Raw genomic sequence first — 21,998 nt, forward strand, 5'->3', positions numbered from 1 at the left:
GCTCTGTCAGGGCACCAGCCCTGGATTATTACTGCTCTGTCAGGGCACCGGCCCTGGATTATTACTGCTCTGTCAGGGCACCAGACCTGGATTATTACTGCTCTGTCAGGGCACCGACCCTGGATTATTACTGCTCTGTCAGGGCACCGGCCCTGGATTATTACTGCTCTGTCAGGGCACCAGCCCTGGATTATTACTGCTCTGTCAGGGCACCGGCCCTGGATTATTACTGCTCTGTCAGGGCACCAGACCTGCATTATTACTGCTCTGTCAGGGCACCGGCCCTGGATTATTACTGCTCTGTCAGGGCACCAGACCTGGATTATTACTGCTCTGTCAGGGCACCGACCCTGGATTATTAATGCTCTGTCAGGGCACCGGCCCTGGATTATTACTGCTCTGTCAGGGCACCAGCCCTGGATTATTACTGCTCTGTCAGGGCACCAGACCTGGAATATTACTGCTCTGTCAGGGCACCAGCCCTGGATTATTACTGCTCTGTCAGGGCACCAGCCCTGGATTATTACTGCTCTGTCAGGGCACCGGCCCTGGATTATTACTGCTCTGTCAGGGCACCAGACCTGGATTATTACTGCTCTGTCAGGGCACCGGCTCTGTATTATTACTGCTCTGTCAGGGCACCAGCCCTGGATTATTACGGCTCTGTCAGGGCACCAGACCTGAATTATTACTGCTCTGTCAGGGCACCAGCCCTGGATTATTACTGCTCTGTCAGGGCACTAGCCCTGCATTATTACTGCTCTGTCAGGGCACCAGCCCTGGATTATTACTGCTCTGTCAGGGCACCAGACCTGGATTATTACTGCTCTGTCAGGGCACCAGCCCAGCATTATTACTGCTCTGTCAGGGCACCAGACCTGCATTATTACTGCTCTGTCAGGGCACCGGCCCTGGATTATTACTGCTCTGTCAGGGCACCAGACCTGGATTATTACTGCTCTGTCAGGGCACCGACCCTGGATTATTAATGCTCTGTCAGGGCACCGGCCCTGGATTATTACTGCTCTGTCAGGGCACCAGCCCTGGATTATTACTGCTCTGTCAGGGCACCAGACCTGGAATATTACTGCTCTGTCAGGGCACCAGCCCTGGATTATTACTGCTCTGTCAGGGCACCAGCCCTGGATTATTATTGCTCTGTCAGGGCACCGGCCCTGGATTATTACTGCTCTGTCAGGGCACCAGACCTGGATTATTACTGCTCTGTCAGGGCACCAGCTCTGTATTATTACTGCTCTGTCAGGGCACCAGCCCTGGATTATTACGGCTCTGTCAGGGCACCAGACCTGAATTATTACTGCTCTGTCAGGGCACCAGCCCTGGATTATTACTGCTCTGTCAGGGCACTAGACCTGGATTATTACTGCTCTGTCAGGGCACCAGCTCTGTATTATTACTGCTCTGTCAGGGCACCAGCCCTGGATTATTACGGCTCTGTCAGGGCACCAGACATGAATTATTACTGCTCTGTCAGTGCACCAGACCTGGATTATTACTGCTCTGTCAGGGCACCAGCCCTGGATTATTACTGCTCTGTCAGGGCACCAGCCCTGTATTATTACTGCTCTGTCAGGGCACCGGCCCTGGATTATTACTGCTCTGTCAGGGCACTAGCCCTGGATTATTACTGCTCTGTCAGGGCACCAGACCTGGATTATTACTGCTCTGTCAGGGCACCATACCTGGATTATTACTGCTCTGTCAGGGCACCAGCCCTGGATTATTACGGCTCTGTCAGGGCACCAGCCCTGGATTATTACTGCTCTGTCAGGGCACCGACCCTGGATTATTACTGCTCTGTCAGGGCGCCGGCCCTGGATTATTACTGCTCTGTCAGGGCACCAGCCCTGGATTATTACTGCTCTGTCAGGGCACGAGCCCTGGATTATTACTGCTCTGTCAGGGCACAAGCCCTGGAATATTACTGCTCTGTCAGGGCACAAGCCCTGCATTATTACTGTTCTGTCAGGGCACCAGCCATGGATTATTACGGCTCTGTCAGGGCACCAGTCCTGAATTATTACTGCTCTGTCAGGGCACCAGCCCTGGATTATTACTGCTCTGTCAGGGCACCAGCCCTGGATTATTACTGCTCTGTCAGGGCACCAGACCTGGATTATTACTGCTCTGTCAGGGCACCAGCCCTGGATTATTGCTGCTCTGTCAGGGCACCAGCCCTGGATTATTACTGCTCTGTCAGGGCACCGGCCCTGGATTATTACTGCTCTGTCAGGGCACCAGACCTGGATTATTACTGCTCTGTCAGGGCACCGGCCCTGGATTATTACTGCTCTGTCAGGGCACCAGCCCTGGATTATTACTGCTCTGTCAGGGCACCAGACCTGGATTATTACTGCTCTATCAGGGCACCAGCCCAGCATTATTACTGCTCTGTCAGGGCACGAGCCCTGGATTATTACGGCTCTGTCAGGGCACCAGACCTGAATTATTACTGCTCTGTCAGGGCACCAGACCTGGATTATTACTGCTCTGTCAGGGCACCAGCCCTGGATTATTACTGCTCTGTCAGGGCACCAGCCCTGTATTATTACTGCTCTGTCAGGGCACCGGCCCTGGATTATTACTGCTCTGTCAGGGCACCAGCCCTGGATTATTACTGCTCTGTCAGGGCACCGGCCCTGGATTATTACTGCTCTGTCAGGGCACCAGCCCTGGATTATTACTGCTCTGTCAGGGCACCGGACCTGGATTATTACTGCTCTGTCAGGGCACCACACCTGGATTATTACTGCTCTGTCAGGGCACCAGCCCTGGATTATTACGGCTCTGTCAGGGCACCAGCCCTGGATTATTACTGCTCTGTCAGGGCACCGGCCCTGGATTATTACTGCTCTGTCAGGGCGCCGGCACAGGATCATTACTGCTCTGTCAGGGCACCAGCCCTGGATTATTACTGCTCTGTCAGGGCACCAGCCCTGGAATATTACTGCTCTGTCAGGGCACCAGCCCTGCATTATTACTGTTCTGTCAGGGCACCAGCCCTGGATTATTATGGCTCTGTCAGGGCACCAGTCCTGGATTATTACTGCTCTGTCAGGGCACCAGCCCTGGATTATTACTGCTCTGTCAGGGCACCAGCCCTGGATTATTACTGCTCTGTCAGGGCACCAGACCTGGATTATTACTGCTCTGTCAGGGCACTAGCCCTGCATTATTACTGCTCTGTCAGGGCACCAGCCCTGGATTATTACGGCTCTGTCAGGGCACCAGACCTGGATTATTACTGCTCTGTCAGGGCACCGGCCCTGGATTATTACTGCTCTGTCAGGGCACCGACCCTGGATTATTACTGCTCTGTCAGGGCACTAGCCCTGGATTATTACTGCTCTGTCAGGGCACAAGCCCTGGATTATTACTGCTCTGTCAGGGCACTAGCCCTGGATTATTACTGCTCTGTCAGGGCACCAGCCCTGGATTATTACTGCTCTGTCACGGCACCGGCCCTGGATTATTACTGCTCTGTCAGGGCACCAGCCCTGGATTATTACTGCTCTGTCAGGGCACCGGCCCTGGATTATTACTGCTCTGTCAGGGCACTAGCCCTGGATTATTACTGCTCTGTCAGGGCACCAGACCTGGATTATTACTGCTCTATCAGGGCACCAGCCCAGCATTATTACTGCTCTGTCAGGGCACGAGCCCTGGATTATTACGGCTCTGTCAGGGCACCAGACCTGAATTATTACTGCTCTGTCAGGGCACCAGACCTGGATTATTACTGCTCTGTCAGGGCACCAGCCCTGGATTATTACTGCTCTGTCAGGGCACCAGCCCTGTATTATTACTGCTCTGTCAGGGCACCAGCCCTGGATTATTGCTGCTCTGTCAGGGCACCAGCCCTGGATTATTACTGCTCTGTCAGGGCACCGGCCCTGGATTATTACTGCTCTGTCAGGGCACCAGACCTGGATTATTACTGCTCTGTCAGGGCACCGGCCCTGGATTATTACTGCTCTGTCAGGGCACTAGCCCTGGATTATTACTGCTCTGTCAGGGCACCAGACCTGGATTATTACTGCTCTATCAGGGCACCAGCCCAGCATTATTACTGCTCTGTCAGGGCACGAGCCCTGGATTATTACGGCTCTGTCAGGGCACCAGACCTGAATTATTACTGCTCTGTCAGGGCACCAGACCTGGATTATTACTGCTCTGTCAGGGCACCAGCCCTGGATTATTACTGCTCTGTCAGGGCACCAGCCCTGTATTATTACTGCTCTGTCAGGGCACCGGCCCTGGATTATTACTGCTCTGTCAGGGCACCAGCCCTGGATTATTACTGCTCTGTCAGGGCACCGGCCCTGGATTATTACTGCTCTGTCAGGGCACCAGCCCTGGATTATTACTGCTCTGTCAGGGCACCGGACCTGGATTATTACTGCTCTGTCAGGGCACCACACCTGGATTATTACTGCTCTGTCAGGGCACCAGCCCTGGATTATTACGGCTCTGTCAGGGCACCAGCCCTGGATTATTACTGCTCTGTCAGGGCACCGGCCCTGGATTATTACTGCTCTGTCAGGGCGCCGGCACAGGATCATTACTGCTCTGTCAGGGCACCAGCCCTGGATTATTACTGCTCTGTCAGGGCACCAGCCCTGGAATATTACTGCTCTGTCAGGGCACCAGCCCTGCATTATTACTGTTCTGTCAGGGCACCAGCCCTGGATTATTATGGCTCTGTCAGGGCACCAGTCCTGGATTATTACTGCTCTGTCAGGGCACCAGCCCTGGATTATTACTGCTCTGTCAGGGCACCAGCCCTGGATTATTACTGCTCTGTCAGGGCACCAGACCTGGATTATTACTGCTCTGTCAGGGCACTAGCCCTGCATTATTACTGCTCTGTCAGGGCACCAGACCTGGATTATTACGGCTCTGTCAGGGCACCAGACCTGGATTATTACTGCTCTGTCAGGGCACCGGCCCTGGATTATTACTGCTCTGTCAGGGCACCGACCCTGGATTATTACTGCTCTGTCAGGGCACTAGCCCTGGATTATTACTGCTCTGTCAGGGCACAAGCCCTGGATTATTACTGCTCTGTCAGGGCACTAGCCCTGGATTATTACTGCTCTGTCAGGGCACCAGCCCTGGATTATTACTGCTCTGTCACGGCACCGGCCCTGGATTATTACTGCTCTGTCAGGGCACCAGCCCTGGATTATTACTGCTCTGTCAGGGCACCGGCCCTGGATTATTACTGCTCTGTCAGGGCACTAGCCCTGGATTATTACTGCTCTGTCAGGGCACCAGACCTGGATTATTACTGCTCTATCAGGGCACCAGCCCAGCATTATTACTGCTCTGTCAGGGCACGAGCCCTGGATTATTACGGCTCTGTCAGGGCACCAGACCTGAATTATTACTGCTCTGTCAGGGCACCAGCCCTGGATTATTACTGCTCTGTCAGGGCACCAGCCCTGTATTATTACTGCTCTGTCAGGGCACCGGCCCTGGATTATTACTGCTCTGTCAGGGCACCAGCCCTGGATTATTACTGCTCTGTCAGGGCACCGGCCCTGGATTATTACTGCTCTGTCAGGGCACCAGCCCTGGATTATTACTGCTCTGTCAGGGCACCGGACCTGGATTATTACTGCTCTGTCAGGGCACCACACCTGGATTATTACTGCTCTGTCAGGGCACCAGCACTGGATTATTACGGCTCTGTCAGGGCACCAGCCCTGGATTATTACTGCTCTGTCAGGGCACCGGCCCTGGATTATTACTGCTCTGTCAGGGCGCCGGCCCTGGATCATTACTGCTCTGTCAGGGCACCAGCCCTGGATTATTACTGCTCTGTCAGGGCACCAGCCCTGGAATATTACTGCTCTGTCAGGGCACCAGCCCTGCATTATTACTGTTCTGTCAGGGCACCAGCCCTGGATTATTATGGCTCTGTCAGGGCACCAGTCCTGGATTATTACTGCTCTGTCAGGGCACCAGCCCTGGATTATTACTGCTCTGTCAGGGCACCAGCCCTGGATTATTACTGCTCTGTCAGGGCACCAGACCTGGATTATTACTGCTCTGTCAGGGCACTAGCCCTGCATTATTACTGCTCTGTCAGGGCACCAGCCCTGGATTATTACGGCTCTGTCAGGGCACCAGACCTGGATTATTACTGCTCTGTCAGGGCACCGGCCCTGGATTATTACTGCTCTGTCAGGGCACCGACCCTGGATTATTACTGCTCTGTCAGGGCACCGGCCCTGGATTATTACTGCTCTGTCAGGGCACCAGCCCTGGATTATTACTGCTCTGTCAGGGCACCAGACCTGGATTATTACTGCTCTGTCAGGGCACCAGCCCTGTATTATTACTGCTCTGTCAGGGCACTAGCCCTGGATTATTACTGCTCTGTCAGGGCACCGGCCCTGGATTATTACTGCTCTGTCAGGGCACCAGACCTGGATTATTACTGCTCAGTCAGGGCACCAGCTCTGTATTATTACTGCTCTGTCAGGGCACCAGCCCTGGATTATTACGGCTCTGTCAGGGCACCAGACCTGAATTATTACTGCTCTGTCAGGGCACCAGACCTGGATTATTACTGCTCTGTCAGGGCGCCGGCCCTGGATTATTACTGCTCTGTCAGGGCACCAGCCCTGGATTATTACTGCTCTGTCAGGGCACCAGCCCTGGATTATTACTGCTCTGTCAGGGCACAAGCCCTGGATTATTACTGCTCTGTCAGGGCACCAGCCCTGGATTATTACGGCTCTGTCAGGGCACCAGACCTGGATTATTACTGCTCTGTCAGGGCACCAGCCATGCATTATTACTGTTCTGTCAGGGCACCAGCCCTGGATTATTACGGCTCTGTCAGGGCACCAGTCCTGGATTATTACTGCTCTGTCAGGGCACCAGCCCTGGATTATTACTGCTCTGTCAGGGCACTAGCCCTGGATTATTACTGCTCTGTCAGGGCACCAGCCCTGGATTATTACTGCTCTGTCAGGGCACCAGCCCTGGATCATTACTGCTCTGTCAGGGCACCAGCCCTGGATTATTACTGCTCTGTCAGGGCACCGGCCCTGGATTATTACTGCTCTGTCAGGGCACCGGCCCTGGATTATTACTGCTCTGTCAGGGCACCAGCCCTGCATTATTACTGCTCTGTCAGGGCACCAGCCCTGGATTATTACGGCTCTGTCAGGGCACCAGCCCTGGATTATTACTGCTCTGTCAGGGCACCAGACCTGGATTATTACTGTTCTGTCAGGGCACCAGCCCTGGATTATTACGGCTCTGTCAGGGCACAAGCCCTGGATTATTACTGCTCTGTCAGGGCACCAGCCCTGGATTATTACTGCTCTGTCAGGGCACCGGCCCTGGATTATTACTGCTCTGTCAGGGCACCGGCCCTGGATTATTACTGCTCTGTCAGGGCACCAGACCTGGATTATTACTGCTCTGTCAGGGTACCAGCCCTGCATTATTACTGCTCTGTCAGGGCACTAGCCCTGGATTATTACGGCTCTGTCAGGGCACCAGACCTGGATTATTACTGCTCTGTCAGGGCACTAGCCCTGCATTATTACTGCTCTGTCAGGGCACAAGCCCTGGATTATTACGGCTCTGTCAGGGCACCAGACCTGGATTATTACTGCTCTGTCAGGGCACCAGCCCTGGATTATTACGGCTCTGTCAGGGCACCAGCCCTGGATTATTACTGCTCTGTCAGGGCACCAGCCCTGGATTATTACTGCTCTGTCAGGGCACCAGCCCTGGATTATTTCTGCTCTGTCAGGGCACAAGCCCTGGATTATTACTGCTCTGTCAGGGCACAAGCCCTGGATTATTACGGCTCTGTCAGGGCACCAGACCTGGATTATTACTGCTCTGTCAGGGCACCAGCCCTGGATTATTACGGCTCTGTCAGGGCACCAGCCCTGGATTATTACTGCTCTGTCAGGGCACCAGCCCTGGATTATTACTGCTCTGTCAGGGCACCAGCCCTGGATTATTTCTGCTCTGTCAGGGCACAAGCCCTGGATTATTACTGCTCTGTCAGGGCACCAGACCTGGATTATTACTGCTCAGTCAGGGCACCAGCTCTGTATTATTACTGCTCTGTCAGGGCACCAGCCCTGGATTATTACGGCTCTGTCAGGGCACCAGACCTGAATTATTACTGCTCTGTCAGGGCACCAGCCCTGGATTATTACTGCTCTGTCAGGGCGCCGGCCCTGGATTATTACTGCTCTGTCAGGGCACCAGCCCTGGATTATTACTGCTCTGTCAGGGCACCAGCCCTGGATTATTACTGCTCTGTCAGGGCACCAGCCCTGGATTATTACTGCTCTGTCAGGGCACCAGCCCTGGATTATTACGGCTCTGTCAGGGCACCAGACCTGGATTATTACTGCTCTGTCAGGGCACCAGCCATGCATTATTACTGTTCTGTCAGGGCACCAGCCCTGGATTATTACGGCTCTGTCAGGGCACCAGTCCTGGATTATTACTGCTCTGTCAGGGCACCAGCCCTGGATTATTACTGCTCTGTCAGGGCACTAGCCCTGGATTATTACTGCTCTGTCAGGGCACCAGCCCTGGATTATTACTGCTCTGTCAGGGCACCAGCCCTGGATCATTACTGCTCTATCAGGGCACCAGCCCTGGATTATTACTGCTCTGTCAGGGCACCGGCCCTGGATTATTACTGCTCTGTCAGGGCACCAGACCTGGATTATTACTGCTCTGTCAGGGCACCAGCCCTGCATTATTACTGCTCTGTCAGGGCACCAGCCCTGGATTATTACGGCTCTGTCAGGGCACCAGACCTGGATTATTACTGCTCTGTCAGGGCACCGGCCCTGGATTATTACTGCTCTGTCAGGGCACCAGCCCTGGATTATTACGGCTCTGTCAGGGCACCAGCCCTGGATTATTACTGCTCTGTCAGGGCACCAGCCCTGGATTATTACTGCTCTGTCAGGGCACCGGCCCTGGATTATTACTGCTCTGTCAGGGCACCGGCCCTGGATTATTACTGCTCTGTCAGGGCACCAGACCTGGATTATTACTGCTTTGTCAGGGCACCAGCCCTGCATTATTACTGCTCTGTCAGGGCACTAGCCCTGGATTATTACGGCTCTGTCAGGGCACCAGACCTGGATTATTACTGCTCTGTCAGGGCACCAGCCCTGCATTATTACTGCTCTGTCAGGGCACAAGCCCTGGATTATTACGGCTCTGTCAGGGCACCAGACCTGGATTATTACTGCTCTGTCAGGGCACCAGCCCTGGATTATTATGGCTCTGTCAGGGCACCAGCCCTGGATTATTACTGCTCTGTCAGGGCACCAGCCCTGGATTATTTCTGCTCTGTCAGGGTACCGGCCCTGGATTATTACTGCTCTGTCAGGGCACCGGCCCTGGATTATTACTGCTCTGTCAGGGCACCGACCCTGGATTATTACTGCTCTGTCAAGGCACCGGCCCTGGATTATTAATGCTCTGTCAGGGCACCAGCCCTGCATTATTACTGCTCTGTCAGGGCACCAGCCCTGGATTATTACGGCTCTGTCAGGGCACCAGACCTGAATTATTACTGCTCTGTCAGGGCACCAGCCCTGGATTATTACGGCTCTGTCAGGGCACCAGCCCTGCATTATTACTGCTCTGTCAGGGCACCAGCCCTGGATTATTACGGCTCTGTCAGGGCACCAGACCTGAATTATTACTGCTCTGTCAGGGCACCAGCCCTGGATTATTACGGCTCTGTCAGGGCACCAGCCCTGGATTATTACTGCTCTGTCAGGGCACCGGCCCTGGATTATTACGGCTCTGTCAGGGCACCAGCCCTGGATTATTACTGCTCTGTCAGGGCACCGGCCCTGGATTATTACGGCTCTGTCAGGGCACCAGCCCTGGATTATTACTGCTCTGTCAGGGCACCGGCCCTGGATTATTACTGCTCTGTCAGGGCACCAGCCCTGTATTATTACTTCTCTGTCAGGGCACCGGCCCTGGATTATTACTGCTCTGTCAGGGCACCAGCCCTGGATTATTACTGCTCTGTCAGGGCACCAGCCCTGGATTATTACTGCTCTGTCAGGGCACCAGACCTGGATTATTACTGCTCTGTCAGGGCACCAGCCCTGGATTATTACTGCTCTGTCAGGGCACCAGCCCTGGATTATTACTGCTCTGTCAGGGCACCAGACCTGGATTATTACTGCTCTGTCAGGGCACCAGACCTGGATTATTACTGCTCTGTCAGGGAACTATGTTCTAGTCTTGTAGTCCATTCATTATAGGCCTCTGGTTTAATATGTGTAGGTCTATGTGAGTCTCATGTTAAATGTTTCTTAGGCCTACAAGACTATTTGGTCTGTAATGCAAAATCACATTAGATTACAGTAAGATATAGTGTAGGCTATGCTTTTATCTTCATCTAATGATGATTTGAGAGCCCAAATTTTGGCCCACCTAATTTTTTGCTGGACCTGCCATCAATGGATTTCTGCCTACGTTACTGATTCAAACCCAACCAAAGTGATCAGATATTTGACTTCCGAATCATCAAACCAAATGAATTTCTCAAGTGGACGTGCAGTGCACACACAGGAGGAAACATTTTCACATCTTCACTCTCTAGCATTAAATCACTATGACAGAGGCCACTTCTGTAAATATTTCAGCTCCTGTCTCGATTGGGTCCACAGCACAGGTGCAGCTGTCATCAGGCAAAAAACTGTAGGTAATGAGAGGAGACAGACTGCGACTTGATCAAAGCACCTCCGGGCTTAGAATAAGATGGACTGTCAAGCAGTGAACACAGTGAGACTCAGAGCCACAGCGGTGGTGGGCAAGACTGTGCCTTACAAATGAAATGTTATGGCTGACACAAACACACACACACACACACACGCACGAACACACCCAGATGCAAACACACACATGCACACAAACACATACACAAAAGAACGCACCCAGATGCAAACAGACACACACAAACGAACGCACGCACACAGATACATACACACACACTGTCATAGAGAGATCATTTGTGCTGACAGCTCATCCTCACGACTGGGACCTTATCAACTCCAGCTGCACCCCTCTGAGTCATCACACACAGTGTGTCTGTGTGTGTGTGTGTGCGTGTGTGTATGTGTATGTGTCCGTGTGTGTGTGCTTTTCCTTGTTTGCTTGTGTGTGCACATGCGTTTGTGTGTGTGCGTCTTTCTCAGTGTGTGTATCTCAGTAAGACTCTACCCACTCAATCTAATCCTCCCTGGGAGATAAATTAACAATGTCTTCTAGCTGCGACATAACGGACAGCCTTCCCCAACAAACAAACACACACACATTTCTCCTGGTGTCAAACACCCTCACCCTGGGAGAATCTCAATTGCATACACGTTCCCTCTCCTCTCTCCTATCCTCCTCAAAACTCATTGGAGGAGAAGGTCAGAGGGGAGGGACATCTGGCTTTCTCATCCAATGGGTTTTGAAAAGGAGACGAGGACAGAGGACGCGAGGAGTATGCAATTGAGATCTTCCCTCTCTCCTCTAAATCCCCTCCCTGACCCAATCCTCTCATATCGGAGAAAACATAGACTGTTCTCGATTCAGATGGAACTGCTGCTGCCTCCCACTCATGTGCCACCCTGACATTTGAGAGGGGGGCTGAAAATGAAGATATTGAGAGCAGCGAGAGGAGGAGGGGTGATGAGGGAATGAGGTAGGAGGGAAGAGAGAGAGAGAGACAGCAGGGGCTGCAGGGAAAGAGAGGAAAGGGCCTGCTTCTCAGATCTGCCCCCCTGCAGTAAAGAGGGAGGGAGAGAGAGAGAGACACACAGAGAGAGAGAGAAAGAAAGAGAGCGACAGAGAGAGACAGGGAGAGAGAGACAGGGAGAGAGAGACGGAGAGAGAGAGACAGGGAGAGAGAGACACAGAGAGAGAGAGTGAAAGAGAGCGACAGAGAGAGACAGGGAGAGAGAGACAGGGAGAGAGAGACGGAAAGAGAGAGACAGGGAGAGTGAGAGAGACAGGGAGAGAGAGACAGGGAGACAGAGAGAGAGACAGGGAGAGAGAGCCAGGGAGAGAGAGAGAGAGACACAGAGAGAGAGAGAAAGAAAGAGAGCGACAGAGAGAGACAGGGAGAGAGAGACAGGGTGAGAGACGGAGAGAGAGAGACAGGGAGAGAGAGAGACAGGGAGAGAGAGACAGGGAGAGAGAGAGAGAGGCGATAAAAGAACGAATGAACAAGAAAGACAGAAAGAAAGGGAGCGTTGAAAAAAGAACAAATAATTGCTTTCCCATCACTCCACCTCTCCATCACTCCATCACTCCATCTCTTCATCACTCCACCCCTCCACCTCTCCATCACTCCACCTCTCCATCACTCCATCACTCCATCTCTTCATCACTCCACCCCTCCACCTCTCCATCACTCCACCTCTCCACCCCTCCACCTCTCCACCCCTCCACCCCTCCAGCTCTCCACCCCTCCACCTCTCCATCACTCCACCTCTCCACCTCTCCACCTCTCCATCACTCCATCTCTCCATCACTCCATCTCTCCATCACTCCACATCTCCACCCCTCCACCTCTCCACCCCTCCACCTCTCCATCTCTCCATCACTCCATCTCTTCATCACTCCACCCCTCCACCTCTCCATCACTCCACCTCTCCACCCCTCCACCTCTCCACCCCTCCACCCCTCCAGCTCTCCACCCCTCCACCTCTCCATCACTCCACCTCTCCACCTCTCCACCTCTCCATCACTCCATCTCTCCATCACTCCACCTCTCCACCCCTCCACCTCTCCACCCCTCCACCTCTCCACCCCTCCACCTCTCCACCCCTCCACCTCTACACCTCTCCACCCCTCCACCTCTACACCTCTCCACCCCTCCATCTCTCCACCCTTCCACCCCTCCACCTCTCCACCCATCCACCTCTCCACCCCTCCATCTCTCCACCGCTCCACCCTCCACCTCTCCACCCCTCCACCCCTCCACCCTTCCACCCCTCCACCTCTCCACCCTTACACCCCTCCACCTCTCCACCTCTCCACCCCCCCACCCCTCCATTTCTCCACCCTTCCACCTCTCCACCTCTCCACCCCTCCATTTCTCCACCTCTCCACCCCTCCATCTCTCCAACTCTCCACACCTCCACCTCTCCACCACTCCACCCCTCCACCCCTCCACCTCTCCATCACTCCACCTCTCCACCCTTGCATCTCTCCCTCACTCCACCCCTCCATCTCTCCACCACTCCACCCCTCCTTCTCCCCTCCTCTCAAACCCTCCATCTGTCCATCACTCCATCTCTCCACCCCTCCACCTCTCCATCACTCCACCTCTCCACCTCTCCACCTCTCCATCACTCCATCTCTCCATCACTCCACCTCTCCACCCCTCCACCTCTCCACCCCTCCACCTCTCCACCCCTCCACCTCTACACCTCTCCACCCCTCCACCTCTACACCTCTCCACCCCTCCACCTTGCCACCCCTCCATCTCTCCACCCTTCCACCCCTCCACCTCTCCACCCATCCACCTCTCCACCCCTCCATCTCTCCACCGCTCCACCCTCCACCTCTCCACCCCTCCACCCCTCCACCCTTCCACCCCTCCACCTCTCCACCCTTACACCCCTCCACCTCTCCACCTCTCCACCCCCCCACCCCTCCATTTCTCCACCCTTCCACCTCTCCACCTCTCCACCCCTCCATTTCTCCACCTCTCCACCCCTCCATCTCTCCAACTCTCCACACCTCCACCTCTCCACCACTCCACCCCTCCACCCCTCCACCTCTCCATCACTCCACCTCTCCACCCTTGCATCTCTCCCTCACTCCACCCCTCCATCTCTCCACCACTCCACCCCTCCTTCTCCCCTCCTCTCAAACCCTCCATCTGTCCATCACTCCATCTCTCCACCCCTCCATGTACTCGTCTACCTCAGTAGACGGATTAGCTGTCAGGAAAGCCCATGCCCAGACTCAGCATTAAAGGAGAAAGCCCTAATGGCAGGCTCAGACTCAGCATTAAAGGGGGTGAGCCCTGAGTGGCTGCCTGGCTGACTCATGCACAGTGGCATATAATGGATTCCAAGGGAAGCCAGGCTTCCCCCCAAATTTGCAAGAGGCTGAATGTATCTCACCGGTAAAGCATCTGAGCGAAACAGCACCTCTCTGCCTCTGTATGTGTAGCCCATCTATCTGATGCTGTCTGGTCAAAAAGAGTGTGACATTGTTGCTGCCCGTAGCATTGAATGCAATGGCCTCCCTTGATCATTTTTAAAATAAAATAATAGCCAATCAGTGTTGAGCTAAACTGAGTGAGCTCAGCTGTGAATGGTCCCAGCGCCGGTTTGAATTTGGCTTCACACCAATCACAACACATCAGAAGCCAAACATCATTGACAGAAAAAAACTTGAATTGTTGCATGATCTCGTTGTTTCATTGACCTTCATTGGCCAACTAGCTAGCTAAAACCACCCCTTTCCTAAATTAGCCTTGGAGGGAGATAGGGATTTCAACCTGTGTATTTTCTTCATTCTCCTACTGGCCAATGATTGTAACAGTGATTCTGGAGGAGGAGGAGGAGGAAGAGGAGGAGGAGCAGTAGTAGTAGTAGGAGGAGGAGCAGTAGGAGGAGGAGGAGCAGTAGCAGGAGGAGGAGGAAGAGGAGGAGGAGCAGTAGTAGTAGGAGGAGGAGGAGCAGTAGTAGGAGGAGGAGGAGCAGTAGCAGGAGGAGGAGGAAGAGGAGCAGTAGTAGTAGTAGTAGTAGGGGGAGGAGGAGGAGGAGGAGGAGGAGGAGGAGGAGGAGGAGCAGTAGTAGTAGGAGGAGGCGCAGTAGTAGGAGGAGGAGGAGCAGTAGTAGGAGGAGGAGGAGCAGTAGAAGGAGGAGGAGGAAGAGGAGGAGGGGCAGTAGTAGTAGGAGGAGGAGGAGGAGCAGTAGTAGTAGGAGCAGGAGGAGGAGGAGCAGTAGCAGGAGGAGGAGGAGGAGCAGCAGTAGTAGGAGGTGGAGGAGCAGTAGTAGGAGGAGGAGGAGCAGTAGTAGGAGGAGGAGGAGCAGTAGAAGGAGGAGGAGGAGCAGTAGCAGGAGGAGGAGGAGGAGGAGGAGGAGCAGTAGTAGGAGGAGGAGGAGCAGTAGTAGTAGTAGTAGTAGTAGGAGGAGGAGGAGGAGGAGGAGCAGCAGTAGGAGGAGGAGGTGCAGGAGGATGAGGAGGAGGAGGAGGAGCAGTAGTAGTAGGAGGAGGAGGAGCAGTAGGAGGAGGAGGAGGAGGAGGAGGAGCAGGAGTAGGAGGAGGAGGAGGAGAAGGAGGAGTAGCAGGAGGAGGAGGAGCCGGAGGATGAGGAGGAGGAGGAGCAGTAGTAGTAGGAGGAGGAGCAGTAGTAGTAGGAGGAGGAGGAGGAGGAGCAGGAGAAGTAGCAGTAGGAGGAGGAGCAGTAGTAGGAGGAGGAGGAGGAGCAGGAGAAGTAGCAGTAGCAGCAGGAGAAGCAATAGCAGGAGGAGGATCAGTAGCAGGAGGAGAAGTAGCAGTAGCAGGAGGAGAAGTAGAAGTAGCAGGAGGAGAAGTAGCAGTAGCAGCAGGAGGATCAGTAACAGTAGCAGTAGCAGGAGGAGAAGTAGCAGTAGCAGGAGCCGTAGCAGGAGGAGAAGCAGAAGCAGCAGGAGGAGCAGTAGCAGGAGGAGGAGCAGTATCAGGAGGAGGATAAGTTGAACCAGGAGCAGTAGCAGGAGGAGGAGCAGTAGCAGGAGGAGGAGCAGTAGCAGGAGGAGGAGCAGTAGCAGGAGTAGGATCAGTAGCAGGAGGAGGATAAGGAGCAGGAGGAGGAGCAGTAGCACCAGGAGGATAAGTAGAAGCAGGAGCAGTAGCAGGAGGAGGAGCAGTAGCAGGAGGAGCAGTAGCAGGAGCAGGATGAGCAGTAACAGGAGAAGTATGAGCAGGAGGAGAAGAAGTAGCAGGGGGAGGAGGGGTAGCAGCAGGAGGAGCAGTAGCAGGAGGAGAGGTAGCTGGAGGAGCAGTAGCAGGAGGAGAAGTAGCAGTAACAGGAGGAGTATGAGCAGGAGCAGGAGTAGCAGTAGCAGGAGGAGCACTAGCAGGAGGAGCAGTAGCGGGAGGAGGGGTAGCAGCAGGAGGAGCAGTAGCAGGAGGAGGAGCAGTAGCAGGAGGAGGAGGGGTAGCAGCAGGAGGAGCAGTAGCAGGAGGAGCAGTAGCAGGAGGAAAAGTAGCAGGAGGAGCAGTAGCAGGAGGAGAAGTAGCAGTAACAGGAGGAGTATGAGCAGGGGCAGGAGGAATAGGAGCAGGAGGAGCAGGAACAGTAGCAGAGGGGGTATGAGCAGGAGGAGTAAGAGCAGAAGGAGAAGTAGCAGAGCAGGAGGATGAGTAGAAGCAGGAGAAGCAGGAGGAGTACGAGCAGTAGCAGTAGCAGGAGGAGCAGTAGCAGCAGGAGGAGGAGCAGCAGGAGGAGCAGGAGTAGGATGATGAGCAGCAGGAAGAGCAGTAGCAGCAGGAGGAGCAGTAGCAGCAGGAGGAGCAGCAGCAGGAGGAGCAGGAGTAGGATGATGAGCAGCAGGAAGAGCAGTAGCAGCATGAGGAGCAGCAGCAGGAGGAGCAGGAGTAGGATGATGAGCAGCAGGAAGAGCAGTAGCAGCAGGAGGAGCAGCAGTAGGAGGAGCAGGAGGAGGATGATGAGCAGCAGGAAGAGCAGTAGCAGCAGGAGCTGGCTGCCTGTGTGTGCCTTGCCTTCTGACAGACAGAGCCACAGAGCCACAACCATAGACGATCGCCAGGAGTGGTTTCCTTACCACATAACTTGACCAGTTATAGCAGGGCTATTAAACTGTCAGTAGTACTGTTGCTTGTCCTTCCTACCTGGCTTACTAAAAGTAACTACACTTATTAACTGATGGACCAGATCTGAGTCAGGCTCTGATCAGAGGGCCTGTGTCACCTATGGTTGCCATGGTGCTGTGAGGAGACCTTGGCTGAGAACTCTGCAAGTATTGTACATATTTTTGTTATTTTGTGTATTTTGGGGGGTGTTGATAACCTGTTGAGTGATGATCCATGGAGTTGCAGGACTGATGATATAGCTAGCTAGCTAATCTAATCATATTTTTGTTATTTTGTGTATTTTGGGGGGTGTTGATAACCTGTTGAGTGATGATCCATGGAGTTGCAGGACTGATGATATAGCTAGCTAGCTAATCTAATCATATTTTTGTTATTTTGTGTATTTTGGGGGGTGTTGATAACCTGTTGAGTGATGATCCATGGAGTTGCAGGACTGATGATATAGCTAGCTAGCTAATCTAATCATATTTTTGTTATTTTGTGTATTTTGGGGGGTGTTGATAACCTGTTGAGTGATGATCCATGGAGTTGCAGGACTGATGATATAGCTAGCTAGCTAATCTAATCATATTTTTGTTATTTTGTGTATTTTGGGGGGTGTTGATAACCTGTTGAGTGATGATCCATGGAGTTGCAGGACTGATGATATAGCTAGCTAGCTAATCTAATCATATTTTTGTTATTTTGTGTATTTTGGGGGGTGTTGATAACCTGTTGAGTGATGATCCATGGAGTTGCAGGACTGATGATATAGCTAGCTAGCTAATCTAATCATATTTTTATTCCAGCTTGGTTTCTGGAAAGATGTGGACTGCGGTGTGAGGGGATGACAGAGGCTCACCTCACAGGACACTGTTGCTGATTACTGCTGAGATGTGATGGTCTCTTGGGCGTTTATAGCTACCAAATTACCACCTAGGCAGGTGCTACACGTTCAATGGTGGATGTTCCAGCCTACCTACAGAGGAGCTGTGACTGACAGAGGGGCCTGTCTGACTGATGTTTCTCACACCCTGGCTTTACCATCAACGCCTCCTCCACTCAAGCTACTCCTTTACTGAAATGCATCATCGTCTGGCTGTGGAAGATCAACTCCCTGAATGTGATTTTTTAAAAGAGATTTTACGATTCCGTATGAAAAGCACTATGTATAATTTTTACAATTCTTCTTCTTATTATTATTTTGACCTAAGCAGGAAAAACTCCTGTCCCCACTTCCCAGTAGGCCCTGTCTGTAAGACCAGTGGTAGCGTGGAATTAGAATGTCCAATTAGCTCTATTCCTACGGGTGGTACAGTCCCCACAGTGGACCCACACCTGAGAGCATTGGTCCACTCAGAACAAACCTACAAGTTTCCCTTTCCCAGCCACCACCCCCAACTTCTTCATTACCAACAGCACTGGGCTAGCTACCGGGAGAAGTGATTTCCTACACTGTTGATGGTACTTAGCTGAAAGAAGGGATTTCTTACACTGTTGATGGTACTTAGCTGAAAGAAGGGATTTCCTACACTGTTGAAGGTACCCTGGAAGGGATTTCCTACACTGTTGAAGGTACCCTGGAAGGGATTTCCTACACTGTTGAAGGAACCCTGGAAGGGATTTCCTACACTGTTGAAGGTACCCTGGAAGGGATTTCCTACACTGTTGAAGGTACCCTGGAAGGGATTTCCTACACTGTTGAAGGTACTTAGCTGAAAGAAGGGATTTCCTACACTGTTGAAGGTACCCTGGAAGGGATTTCCTACACTGTTGAAGGTACCCTGGAAGGGATTTGGGATCAACGGAAAGTGGGAAACCTGATGGCGCCAATGTCGAAAAACAACATGAGCAAAAAAACGACATGAGCGAGTACACACACACAACTTAAAACAACACACACACACATACACAACCGACAGAAAACAACACACACACATACACACACATACACACATACACATGCTGTTCTGAAATTAACACAGCCTCCACTCGCAGGCATATAAAACCTGTCATGGTGCCGAGTAAACCCCACAGGGAATTCTCCATTCTTTACCGGAATGTGGTTTGTTTTCCCAAAGTTACACTTGTGTTGAGATGCAGAACTTATTCTGGCAGAGGATGACGGAGTCACAGATTGTGAAAACAAGTCATTTTATCAAAAGGAGGACATGATACGTTTTGCTTTTCACACATTATGAAAACAGTGGTTTGTTAATCCAAATGGCAGGATATGTTGGAAAATATAAGATCCTTGGACCCAGTGAGATACAAAAATACACTAAATAACTGGTTCAAGTCATTAAAAATAGAACACACTCACAATGAGCTACCAGGCCTTCACAACACACTGTTAGTGACTAACTCAAATGGACAACAACAATACAAAAGATTTGCTAGGAGGCCTGCGTGTGAGAGAGGAAGATGGAGAGAGAGTTGTAGAGAGAGAGAGTTGTAGAGACAGACAGAGAGAGAGAGAGAGAGAGAGAGAGAGAGAGAGAGAGAGAGAGAGAGAGAGAAAGAAAGAGAGAGAGAGAGAGCGAAAGAAAGAAAGAAAGAAAGAAAGAAAGAAAGAAAGAAAGAAAGAAAGAAAGAAAGAAAGAAAGAAAGAAAGAAAGAAAGAAAGAAAGAAAGAGAAAAGATCAACCCCTGGCAGGTCTGTCTTCTTCTGCAATGAGCCATTCACCGTGTTTGAGTAGATCATTAGCGAATAGCCATCCAGCCCAGTCCATTCGAGCCTGGGAGACAGTCTCTAACCCAACTCACTTCTTTTGCATTTAACACTGCATGACTCCTCACTCCTACACACCATGACAGGGCCATGGGGCCATACGGAGTTCTCTCTCTCTCCCTCTACCTATCCCTCAAATTTGTCTCACAATAAAATATACATTTACTACATAAGACGGAGGTCAAAATACATACAGGAAATTTGAGCCAGAATAAGGGGCTTATGAATGTATTGTAGTGTTTCAAAAATTGTACAACTGCCTTGATTTTGCAGGACCCAAGGAAGAGTGCCTTGCTTTGGCAGCAGCTAATGGGGATCCATAATAAATACAAATACAAATGAGGACACACATTGAAGAGATTTCAACACATTTCATCATTTTCTTTGTCTGGTATACTTGGGAGGACTGAGGTCACTGGGACAGGAGCGCTGAGTGATTCACTCTGGGGGTTGGTGTCAAATCTGTAGGTCCATGTCTCTTTTTCCCTTTACCCTACTACTCTATCTCTCTGGGGTTGGACAGCCACAGGTGACTGTAAATAAGAAGGGATTGAACCACAGTTCCTGCTCCTGATGATTAAATGTGTCTTTAAGTCAATCATGTATTGTGAAGACAAAGAAGAATTTCCAAACTTTATGGACCATATTTAAAAAAATCTAGAATGGAGTATAATTTTCTAGTCCATCGTAATGTAGATTTGGCACTTGTGTCGTTGTACTGTATAATTAAAGAGCCAAACGGTTAGCGGCTAACGTCGGTCACAGAGGTGATGATAATCAATACAGGGTGTTGGTAAAACCAGCCCATCAAATTAATTGACCCTCCCTGGCATTTAAAAAAGACATTTAGCCTCACTCATCTGAAAATCATTACACCATATAGCCAAGGTATATAGTACTATGTGTTCCAGGTTATATCCAGGCTATTTCCAGGCTATCTATAGGCTATTTCCAGGCTATTTTTTAAATTAAGGACCGGTTGAACAAAAACTATTCTGACAGTAAGATTGTAGCTGATCTGATGGAAAGTTAATAGCAAAATGATGGAGGGAAGAGCAATACCATTTTAAAGAGGTATAAGAGGGTGGTTTTATTTCTCCCAGAAAATACAATCGTAATAGCATTAAACATGGTACTAATTTAATAACATCAGAGGGGTATGGGAGGTTTATAAGAAATGTTCATAGGATAAAAAGCGTTGGATAGCTAAATATCCATGCCAATCAATCAATCAATCAATCAATCAATCAAATGTATTATATAACATCAGCTGTCACAAATCCTTTACAGATACCCAATGCAGAGGCAGAAACACAGGGGATAGAACAACTCACTAGAAGGCAGGAGCCTAGGAAGAAGGGTAAATAGCTATTTTTCTCCCTCTAAATGACCGTACACTGAAAAGGAATTTGTGGCTTCCCTGAAACTACAGGTGACTTCCCAGAATTATATCAGACATATCAGAGTGATAAAACACTACAGGAACATCCTAGTTCACTCAACAAACCTTTAAACACCTTTTAGCCAAGCCTTCTCTCTCGCTTTCAAAAGAGGAAATGTTTAAATACAATATAGTTCTTATTTGACATGTTCCCTGTATTGAACAATAAGCCTGAAAACAATACAGTGGTATAACTACTGTACCAGTGCAGTGGAACTACATGTTCTATTCAGGAATTTTACTACTATCCTTTGCAAAGAATGACATGTATGATCATTCCAAATACCATTCAAGCTCTAGGCTACACCGATGTCAAGCAAACGAAAACTGCGCAAACATACAGTAGCGATAAATCTCACACACAGTGACACACACACACAATCCCAACCCCAGATCCCAATGAAAGACGTTCCCTCTGTTGAAGGAGCAGTACCTTCCCTTGGTGCTCACACAGAGTCTCATTGTGAATCGCTGGTGCTGGTGATGATGACACAGAAATCCTGCCTGCTGCCTCCACTCTTTGCTGTATGTGTGAGGGGAGTGGTGCTGAGTCTGTATGTGTATGTGTGTGTGTGTGCTGGGGCTGCTGGTGAAAGCCCTTCCGTGTGATCGAGGGCTGGCTTACCCAGGTTTGATAAGCTTGGAGAAACCCTCAGTAGCAGAGGAGAGGTGGAGAGAAGGAGAAGAGAGAGAGAGAGAGAGAGAGAGAGAAAGAGCGGGAGAGCTAGACAAAGACAGAGCGAGAGAGAGAGAGAGAGAGAGAGAGAGAGAGAGAGAGATGGAGGACTGGGCAGGCAGGGATAGAGGCACAACAAGCTCTCACAGTCTCACTTCAGAATCTATGTTTCTCAAACGTCAAATTTGGACATTTTTAAGGTTACATTTAGACATTAACTGAGAATTTTTAAGGTTAGGGTTAAGTTTAGGCATTAACTCCGAATGTTTAAGGTAAGGGTTAAGGTTTAGGAT

General features: G+C 51.2%; 1 protein-coding gene across 2 annotated transcripts in view; it reads right to left on the reverse strand.

Annotated features, from left to right (window-relative positions):
* LOC110522545 (brain-enriched guanylate kinase-associated protein-like) overlaps positions 1-21,662 on the reverse strand; it is a 51,939-nt gene extending 30,277 nt beyond the window's left edge. Inside the window, exon 1 of one of the 2 annotated variants that reach the window (XM_036976149.1) lies at positions 21,463-21,662. Coding sequence is in view for 1 of the 2 variants with exons in the window: in XM_036976150.1 (XP_036832045.1) it covers positions 21,463-21,491 (29 nt within the window). In the remaining variant the exon portion in view is untranslated. The remainder of the gene's footprint in view (positions 1-21,462) is intronic. The other variant, XM_036976150.1, reaches the window with a different exon arrangement.
* Between the last annotated feature and the right edge of the window lie 336 nt (positions 21,663-21,998).

The sequence above is a fragment of the Oncorhynchus mykiss genome, chromosome 4 (assembly GCF_013265735.2).
Source record: "Oncorhynchus mykiss isolate Arlee chromosome 4, USDA_OmykA_1.1, whole genome shotgun sequence".
NCBI lineage: Eukaryota > Metazoa > Chordata > Actinopteri > Salmoniformes > Salmonidae > Oncorhynchus > Oncorhynchus mykiss.